The 9,852-nt window shown below is 38.3% G+C and overlaps 1 protein-coding gene across 1 annotated transcript; it reads left to right on the top strand.

The window, feature by feature from the left end:
- Nucleotides 1–6,246: 6,246 nt before the first annotated feature.
- LOC106655143 lies at nt 6,247–7,441 on the top strand. The gene is made up of 2 exons (XM_014375365.2): nt 6,247–6,395; nt 6,489–7,441. The coding sequence occupies exons 1-2, from the start codon at nt 6,300–6,302 to the stop codon at nt 7,131–7,133; spliced, it is 741 nt and encodes a 246-aa protein (XP_014230851.1). The 5' UTR covers nt 6,247–6,299; the 3' UTR covers nt 7,134–7,441.
- The last annotated feature ends 2,411 nt before the right edge of the window (nt 7,442–9,852 follow it).

Below are 9,852 nucleotides of genomic sequence, written 5' to 3'. Positions count from 1 at the left end.
TGACAAATTTAGCAAGGTGTCTAGAATTCATTTTATTTTATTACAGAGCTTCGAAGCACACATTATAAGTGTTCGAGCGATGATTCCTCCGATCGATTATAGAATAACGCAGTCGCGGTTACGACGCCAAGGCAAAGTTACATACTAGGCTCTAAACATTTGCTTCCCTCTTTCGAGACCCCGCGGCATTGTTTTTGCGCAGTATGACACCTCTGTAATTGACATTCTCTTTTCCTCTCTCTCTCTGCTGGCACAAATGCGAATTTATACGCATACACATCGAGTCGGGGTGTGCTTTCATGCCCCGCGGGATTTCGGCTTGGCGGCCTGGTGCATCGCGCGAGCACTGGCAAACCCGATTAGTTTGCATTTTCTCCTTCAGCGGTCTCTTTCCCAGACCAACAGTTTCTGCCGCGTTATATGCCAAGCTGTATAACTCGACTATGTGCGCATGTTTGTAACCCCGAAGACTTGATATGTATACGAATATATATACGTGACTGTGTGACACGGTGGCTATGAATATTTTGTAAATCCATGCATCAAGCGCTGCTCTTGAATTTGAACACTGCCTAATCGATGAACTTTAATAGTTCTGGGATTGTGTTTGTGTTGGCTTCTCTCTCTCTCCTCCTCCTCTCCTCTCTGGCTATCTTTGTCCCGGCGCTTACTCTAATCTGCGTATGCAATTGTTGCTTCATTTGAGATTCATAGCGCTAAAATGGGGTATTGACTTGTAGCCTCTCGCATTGAAGCGCTCCGAGCTCGGAGATTATTATGATTCAAGATAGCTTTGTCCAGGCTGCAGCTGCATTTCAATTATTTTCTCTCCTGACAAATTGCAAGAAAGAATTTATTAATTAGACTGACAATGAGCTTTGTTATCGAGTGAATATTATATATTTCACCTCGAGGATGAAATAAGCAAAGTTCGAAGAGAAGCGCGCCAGGCACAATGAAAACTTGGCAATAATTAAAAATAATTCTCCGTGAAAATATAGGGAAAATATATTTCAAAAGCACGAAAATGGAGTGGTTTAATGAGAACGAGCGATTAAGTCGCGCCGTATTAAATACATAGAGTCGTACTGGAGAAGATTCAGTATCAGCTGCAGCAGCAGTGGCAGCAACAGCAGCAGAGTCTAGCATATAGTAAACCTATAACTGTGTCGCAGCGGGATTCTCTGCCAAAATCGCTCCCAATTAATGTTCGCCCTCGTGGTCCGTGTCCCAGCGGGACTTTTATATACCAACCCCCGACATTACAAAGTGAGAGAGAGAGAGAGAGAGAGAGACTGTGTATAGTATCTATGTAGCAGCAGCGGTATACACACGTTCGTATAAAGTGTAAACTCATACACTGGCGCGTATACACATTTAAACTTAGAGAGATACATATATAGCATAGTTTATAGTACGGCAAAGCCGCGCCCAAATTGCCAACAACGAGGCGCAATGTAAAATACAGTCGCAGGGAGTCAGGTCGTGCACGCGTACCTAGTGGCAGGGCCAAGTCTCTCTCTCTCTCTCTCTCTCTCTCAGCCGAACAGACGGCTCTTTCGCATCCGGCCATTAAATTGATATTCCCTGAATTGGTGTCAGAAGCGTTGCGTTCTCTACAGCAGCAGCAGCAGTAGTAGTAGTTGTAGCAGTGGGTATAGCTTGCATAGAGAGAGAGAGAAGGAGAAAGCCGACGCGCGATGCCTCTTGATGGGATTTATTTCGAGCTTTGGCTCGAGGGAAAATTCGCGCGCTCGCTCGCGAATATTATACATCCACGTATAGCTGCTGCTTTTTGTAAGCGCAGCTAGTGGCGGTGGTGGTGCGCGCGGCTCGCTTGCCATACACAAAAAGGGACCCGCCTGTGTGTGATATCTCTGCTGTGTAACATTTGCAGCAGTTCGCGCGCAAATTTTCCCTCGGGCGCGCGAGCCACGCACTTCTGTGTAGCTCGGCGCGCTATTGAACCAATGCGTCTATACATTACACAGGCAAAAGTGGAGTCTACGTGTCCGACATGACTTGCAAACGTATACACCTACTAATGATCCTCGCACTGTAGCAACTACGTAACAGAAAGAGAGAGAGAAACATCTTGCCTCTAATGGCTTGCCTCTGACTCATTTTCATGAGGAAAGCTTTTTTTGTCCATCGTCTAAATTCAATGGCTCAACAAATGTGAGCTATACCAATACCAATTGTATAATGAGCCCAGTAAATAATGGCGTAATAGTAAAAATGCGCACACTCCGGTTTACGTGCCTTCAATGCGACCTATTTGGTATCATGGCTCATAGGCGTACTCGGGAAAGTGCATTGACACTTGCGGGAGCTCCTTTCTTGGGATACGATATTTGGCGGTCGGTTTTGAATTTCGAAGTGAAAAGTGAAGAGTGCGTGAAAATAATAAGTTCAGGTTTGGTAGCTTGATTGAATTCGCTATTGAATTTTATTATGACCAATTCCTTTTCTCGGAGATGCGCTACAGTGTAAGTACAGGAGACGAATAGTCGTAAAATTCAATGACTCTTTCAACAGTGTTTTTGACGTGTAACAATTTACTCATTAATGTGTTGTACTTGCATTAATTTGCGTTAATCCATGATGTGTTGATTTTTAACTAGTTACGGAAACTTATTATACTTATCACGTTTATATACAGCTATCGGCTATGTAAGGAGAATAATAATGATAATCGAGTTATCGAAGTTTGTTTGATCAGCAAATATCAGACACGATGCACTGCAGTCTTCTACTTGTAAACTTGTTGGCTTTCAACGGAAAATGTATACGAACGCATCCATATAAGTGTATACATAACATATTGGACAGACATTTTAATGGCTTTTACGATTTTCATTATTTTTCAATAAATAAACTATGCATTTCACTGTATATTTTTAATTTAATTTTTAATTTTTCTTGCGTCATTTTCCAAAAAGTGAGAAGATTTATCAATTTTATTCATAAGTTATTTTATTATTAAAATTGCCAACATTTTTCATGATAATATTTGTTATGTACAGTGAAGCATCTCTAAATTCTAAATTTCTAATACTGCGATATTTCCTACTCAACGACTCAGTCAGACATTATCAAGCTGTCAACATATAATCTCGATGCCCTGCGCATCTGTGCCCAATAAAGTACAAATGTCTTATTCGCCTGTGTCTCTCGCAGTCTCATCTTTGTCAAGTCGCCTTGCTTACGTTTAAGCGCGTCGTCGTCGCTTCTGCAACGATGACAAAGGGGTCTAGCGCGCGGGCGGGATAGTACGCAGCAATTTCCGTACGCCACGTGCAAATCACCGTCGCGCAGAGCGAAAATTAATTTCTGTCGCTCGGAGTATATAGATAAGCGATTTAAAATACAACCGAGTATTGGGCACCACACATAAATGCATAACATATTGCGATTGAGCATTTTGGTTGAAATTTCGTAATATGTCCAGAAGTAACGAGATGTACTGACTTTACTCAATCCTCGATGATGAATCCTCGATTAATATTTGTGCCGTTTGAATGATTTGACACAAAAAGAGAAAGTACAATCTCAATTTTGTATTTACCTTGTTTTACTGGTTTCAACTGCTTCCAGTTGAACTTATATAGTACAAGATGATTGAATATTTCAATACACTATTAGTTTGATCTTTGCAATATTTGATGGTCAACTAGTTCGTTGCGAAATCAAAATAAATTATTCTCTAGCCTAAAAAAATATTAACCAGTGAAAAGGTATTAAACGTAATCATAATAAGCTTAAGAATTTTAAGCCGAGAAAGAAGTATAATCTTCGGACATGATTTGTTCTAATATTTTTTTAACGTTTTTTCTCAATTTTCAACTCGAAATTGCTTTCTAGCTTGTATGCGATAGATGCTTGAGATTATTTGCGGTCACTGCAGGACGAGATAACATAAATCAAAGTTTTTGCACCACGGCAAAGTCGAGATTTTTTTTCTTAACCTTCTTAACTTGGTGATGTACAGCGTGTGTAAAGGTGTTTGCCCTGTTTCAAGCTTTGAAAGCTAGTGGATTTTCTTCGTAGGATTGGGTTTCACTGGACTACAAAATACACGCTTGCAATCATAAATTTGGATAAAATAGAAGGAGAAACAATTTATGTTATGCTTGATATATCTTCATGTATGGGTGTTTCATACTTAGAAGCAAATCAGAAACTCAAATCGGTGAATTTTAATATATAATTTGAACATAATTTTGAATAGTGAAAAGTATATCATAAGTTTTGAATGCAAAAATGTCGGAAAGAACAAGATCACGAATTAGTTTGAATAGCATACACATGTGTTATGCTCGAAAAAATTCGTTTGACGACGAACGAAAGTAGGATTAAATAACAGACGGGCATTGATTGCCCAGAACTTGCCATCTAGAATCCCTCGAGCGTTATAAAAGTTACCCTACGACGCTGCGAGAATATGAAGTCTTTCTCCTCGTTCTCTTTACACTTCTCTTCTTTTTAACCATATTGTGAATCGCCGATATGGCGTTCGGTGCAACTTTCAGCTTAGTTAATTCGAGTGAGTGTACTGATCGGAGGCAAATTTAATAAATTTTTTCAACACATTCGCTTGTATGTGTAGCAGCAACAGACTCTCCCGGCAGATGCTCTCCTTCGATACACACTGGGTGAGCTTTTTAAAATTTCATTTTGTTTCAGGGACAAAGACAACGAAACGATGAAAATATTTCTCGCGAGTCTGAAAAAATTACCATTTTTATTTATCTTCATGCCAAGTAATTTTTATACGTAAGTAACTCTATCCAAGCGACTGATTCCATAAAACCATTGAAAATTTGCTCATCCATGCCCAGAATCAGTTTATAATTTTTATGAAATAACCCCTTGGCCAAAACTTTCGCTAAATTATATTACAATATTAAATTAATAACAGATTGGAGAAATCAAAATATTCAATTGCAGCATAATCGAGGAGAAAAGTGAATTCGTTCTTTGGGTGCACGCCCTTTGAGGGCGCAACGCTCTCCTGGCTGGGTAGTCGTTTAACGGGAGGTACCTCCCTTCCTCTCCATGCACGTGCAGCAAGTAAATAGCTATATCTCTCTCTCTCTGTGCACTGTACAGCGGCGGTGGCAGCAGCGGCAGCCGAGCAATACAGGGGGAGGTGGGCGTGCGCGGCCAAGCGCGCGAATCGGAATTCCGCTGCGCCTGCTTGTTCTCTTCTCTTCGCACGCGCACATCGCGATCCGCGGGACGAAGATCTGAGGAATAGTTGAGAGTTAGCGAGCGATACCCTACAGCTGCTTCTTATCCTCTGTTACCCCATGCTAAGTATCGGCTTTATAAGGTACGATGCTTAAAAGCTTTTGTGCACCATGCCATCTCTCGTGCAACGAGTGGAAAAAATGCATTTTTGAGTGTGCTTTTGTCGTAAAAAAAATTATTGCGCTTCTTCAGTCAATGAGTCAATTGTATTTATTTAGCCACGTACAAGAAGCAAAATTTGACGCAAAATCAATCGTCACTGCTCCAAGTGTTCACTTGTAAATACTGAAAAGAAGTTCGAATAAACAGATGCGCACAAAGAAACAAGAAAACTTACATAAAAGCTGCTCGAGGCAGAAAACTAATATACTTACTAAAACTTTTAACAAATTCGCAACATCTGAGATGTATTATTAAATTTTTGTAAAAACTTTTCTGTAGCCAGCCTGTCAAATTTAAATATTATACGATAACGTATATGCTTGATGTCTGCGCTGCGAGATTCACAAGGTGCGCTCAGACGAGCTGAAAAGAAATTTCTTTTGCGCATTAAGTTGAGCAACAATAATTTCAAATTCTTGAAAATTTGTTTTAATACACGAATTGTGTGCATGATGGTTGCACCATGAATGCATTCTATTTTATTTTTATAAATAGAATAATAGACTTTTAATGATTTGTTATAAAGTATTCTCCTTTTTAATTTCATAAGAACTATTTTATTTTGATGATACTGTACCCATTCTCACTGTTTGAAAGAAAATTGAAAACATCGGGTTTTTCATGCACTATTTCTTGTAGACGATTCATCACGTCATTCTAACACCGCAGCTGCAAGCTATGTAAGCGTTACGAAATTCCTAAATATTTGCCTATGAATCAATAATCAATAGAGATAGCTTATTGTCTGCTGACACAGATGCTATCATTTTTACGCGTATTACGCAGACGATTAGAATAATTTAACCGTAACAAATGTATAAAACGAGCTTGCGAAGGTCGAGTCATATGGAGTCAAGTTCGCGGAGAGCTGCCACAAACACATTATGAAAGGTTATAACATTTTGTTTGTTTTGCTGGCCTCAGTGGCCTATGTCACGGCTGCATCCGTCGCCGGTGGCATTAGTTTGGATCCTGCTCAAGTAAGTTTACGTAGAAACTAATTACTTTGATCATTCTATGCAAAGCTTTTGCACGCAACATTTTAAATAACATTCAATTATGCTTGACTTTAGTTTTCACTTGGTGGTCAAGTGAGATTTCCTCAAATTCCTGGCTTAAATGCACAAAGCAACAGTAATGATACATCAAGTGGTTCAAGTTTGAATCCTTTTAGGATTTTCGGAAATTTTTTGCGCATGATACCAGGCTTGAATCTGCTTATCCCAGGAGGTTCTCAAAGTCTTCCAAGATTTCCGAACGTTACTGAATTGCTGGCAAATATCCCAGGACTCAATAGTAATGGCACAGCGGGCGGCAACGGTAACGTCACCATTCCAGAATTTCGCCTGCCGGGTACGGGCTCCTACATACCTGGTGTGAGCGAAGCTCTTAACGAAGCTAGAAAGCATTTGGTTGCTGCATTAAATATCACAACAGATTTAAGCACCGGCTTGAGAAATGCTATACAAACAGCTCTGAACAGTGAAAATCCAGCAGCTAGCGTTGGAATAATCCTCAACACTATTGCAAAGGTTTACAGCACAGTAGCGGCTAATTGTCCTCTAATTATTATCGGTACAAGCGTTATGAATGAAGGTATCCGTTTAGCCGGTGAGGTTGTGAGATCTATAGCGACTGTTGCTGGGAGTGCTGGTGCCTCGGTTGGATTCGGAAACATTGGATTTAATGCTCAAGGAGGAGCTACGGCCTCCACATAAAAATAATCAATACACTTTTTCAATAGACAGATGAACAATTTTCTTCGATTAATATCTATCGTGTTATTATTTCAATGTATTCTAAAATAAATTTAACATTTAGAAAATATATTTTCATGGATATAGATATGTATAAATCATGTGGTAACAATACTATAAATTATTTTACTATAAATGAGAATTATGATTTAGATTCATGATCATAAAATTCAAATGAGATTTTTCGTCATTACAAAAATAAATGAAACAAATTGTATTGATTGCAAAAACTGATATAATAAACTATCAATTTTTTATAGAAACGAAAATTCAATTCACCAATAATCAATCCGAGAATAAACTTTTTTATTTATTTTTTTTTTTGCCAAAAAAAATATCGAAAAATCCTGTACGGTGCCACGTATTTGCAAGCTTTAAAAATTCAAATTGCCGGAGCACATCCGCGAGAAAAATTTGCTTTTAGGCCCTCTGCGGTGTAGCGCATGGTGCGAAATGTCGTCGCGGAAGCATTGAATGTGCGAACAGCGCCGATCGGTTCATCGCATCCATAGCTCTTTTCGGCTCATAAAATTGTCATCTCCCGTCTGTGCATTAAACATGAGCGAGGGAAAAAGCGCACAGAACATCGGAATTTCGATGCGTTCAACATGTAATGTAGGCAGCAATTTATACTTGATTGCGCCTCATATCAATTTTGAAGGTATATTCTATATCGATGAAACTGAATATTTGTTGAGTATCATTCAAAGCTGAAAATGTTCTTATAGTTCGACGAATCATCATTTCCTATTTTTACATTGATTCTGTCGATTTTTATTTATTTTTCTTTCAATGATTCTAGGTATAAATTCAAAAATTACAGTGAGCTCTATGACAATGGAAGGATACCTTGAAAAATTGTGGCATGAGTAGACAAGGTGGCACATACGCACACGCGCGCGTATACAGTCATACTGTACGTAATATTTTTCACCTCCTACGCTAGATGCGTAAAATACATTTTTCTGAGAAGTGCCTGCAGCTGCTCGCGATATTCTGTACATACGTAATGCCTCGACATGTTGTAGCACGGATATTTCCATACATAAATTTCGTCCGGAGGCAAAGTAGCTATGACGACTCGTGCGGAAAGGGGGTGCAAAAGGAGACGTTCGCGTATGTGTATAGCTTTGGTAGCTCGTTGAAGACGAATGCCTCAAGATATGCACGTCAGTGACAAAGATCGTGTGTCGTTGTCGAAGTCTTCGTTGTCATTGCTTGTCGCTTTTACTATTCGTTTTACATTTATTCTGATTTTTTTTCTATCCTGTTGTATATACGATTCCGAGTGGATTTTGCATTCATAGACAATCTAAACGTTTATACTCATATATAAATCAAGATTTTTGAGTTTTAAAAATTTTTGGGTATATTTTTCAGCAGATTGTTAGCCATGACTCTGTAATAAGTTTAGATTGACTCACTTATAAATATAAAAAACAAAAATACCAAACATCATTTATCTGCATTATCGTAAAACCATGTTTTCACTGCATTAAAAATAAATGAAAAATTTGATAAAGCCTGAGTTTTACCTGAAAGAAACATGAATTGCAAGCTATGAAGTGATCGATTTATTTTACAAGCTTGACTGTAGCAAAATATTGCATTTTAATATAACACAACCGAAGCACTTTGTAGATAGACTAACTAGCCAATCTGACATGTTCAAATTAACATCATTGGTTTCCCTGCAACCTAGGGTACAATCTAGTCTAAAGTCGACCACCGCAGGATTTGTACGATGCCGGAACGACTAGCTGTGTGAGAGAAGGAAGCTTCTCTATGTGTATGTATAAGCAGTTGCTTTTTCGGATGTTCGACACGGTCAAAGTGTAGCGAACTCGGCCTAACGAGACATGCGTGAAGGAGCCTTCAGGTAAGTTCGTATATAGTAGAACGACAAGCAACCCATGGCTGTAAACTCGTCTGTCAGAATAAGCTTCCAGCTACAAAGTTTACTGTAATTGTGCGTTCATATAGTGTAACGTCGGCTTGTAAAATATCAAGGAGTGTGTATCACACTCCATCTGGTAAGTAAAGTATGCATGGGTAGTTTTAAAAATAGAAGCACAGATTATGTTTTGACACGATCGTTCAAGGTAGGTATTAAAATAAAGAAACTTAAAATTACTGAACTAGTATTAACTGTTTTTTTATATTTAATATTTTATTCAAAGGTAGGTACTTTCTTTCTAAGGATTTTGTAAAAGCCAATTCAAATACTCTTTTCCTATTTGTTCTCCTATAAAGTCATCGCACAGAAGTCTGAAAAGTTGATGTCTGAAATTGTTTTTAAACTGGATATCAAGTTTAAAATATGATTGTGGGTTTGTTGAAAAGATCTCACTTTATATTTTGAGAATCTGTTTGCCTCGATGGGTTTTAAGAACGATATACAAGTCTAGCCACCAATCAAAGATGAAATTTGAATTGCGTTTAATATCACAAAAACCTATGGCATTGAATAACTTTGAATTTTCAAGTGATCATACTCCTCATTCTGAAGAATTTCGGATCGTGTATAAACTTAATTTACCTCATTTAACCGAAATTCGTGCAATACTTATTCTTGGTCACTTTGTATTTCATGAACAATAATAATTCCTACGCACAAATAGTTATTAACAATATTTTCATTTATAGTACAATTTTCGTAATTAACAATTGAATTCTTAAA

This window comes from Trichogramma pretiosum, unplaced genomic scaffold, assembly GCF_000599845.2.
Source record: "Trichogramma pretiosum strain Unisexual culture from Peru unplaced genomic scaffold, Tpre_2.0 scaffold2, whole genome shotgun sequence".
Lineage (NCBI taxonomy): Eukaryota > Metazoa > Arthropoda > Insecta > Hymenoptera > Trichogrammatidae > Trichogramma > Trichogramma pretiosum.
This window is presented reverse-complemented; position numbering and strand designations above follow the sequence as displayed.

Excerpts from the sequence above, each read along its gene's own strand:
- LOC106655143 (XM_014375365.2), top strand. The coding sequence starts at position 6,300 with ATGAAAGGTTATAACATTTTGTTTGTTTTGCTGGCCTCAGTGGCCTAT. Across the intron at positions 6,396-6,488 it reads TTAGTTTGGATCCTGCTCAA|TTTTCACTTGGTGGTCAAGT; the intron begins GTAAGTTTACGT and ends GCTTGACTTTAG.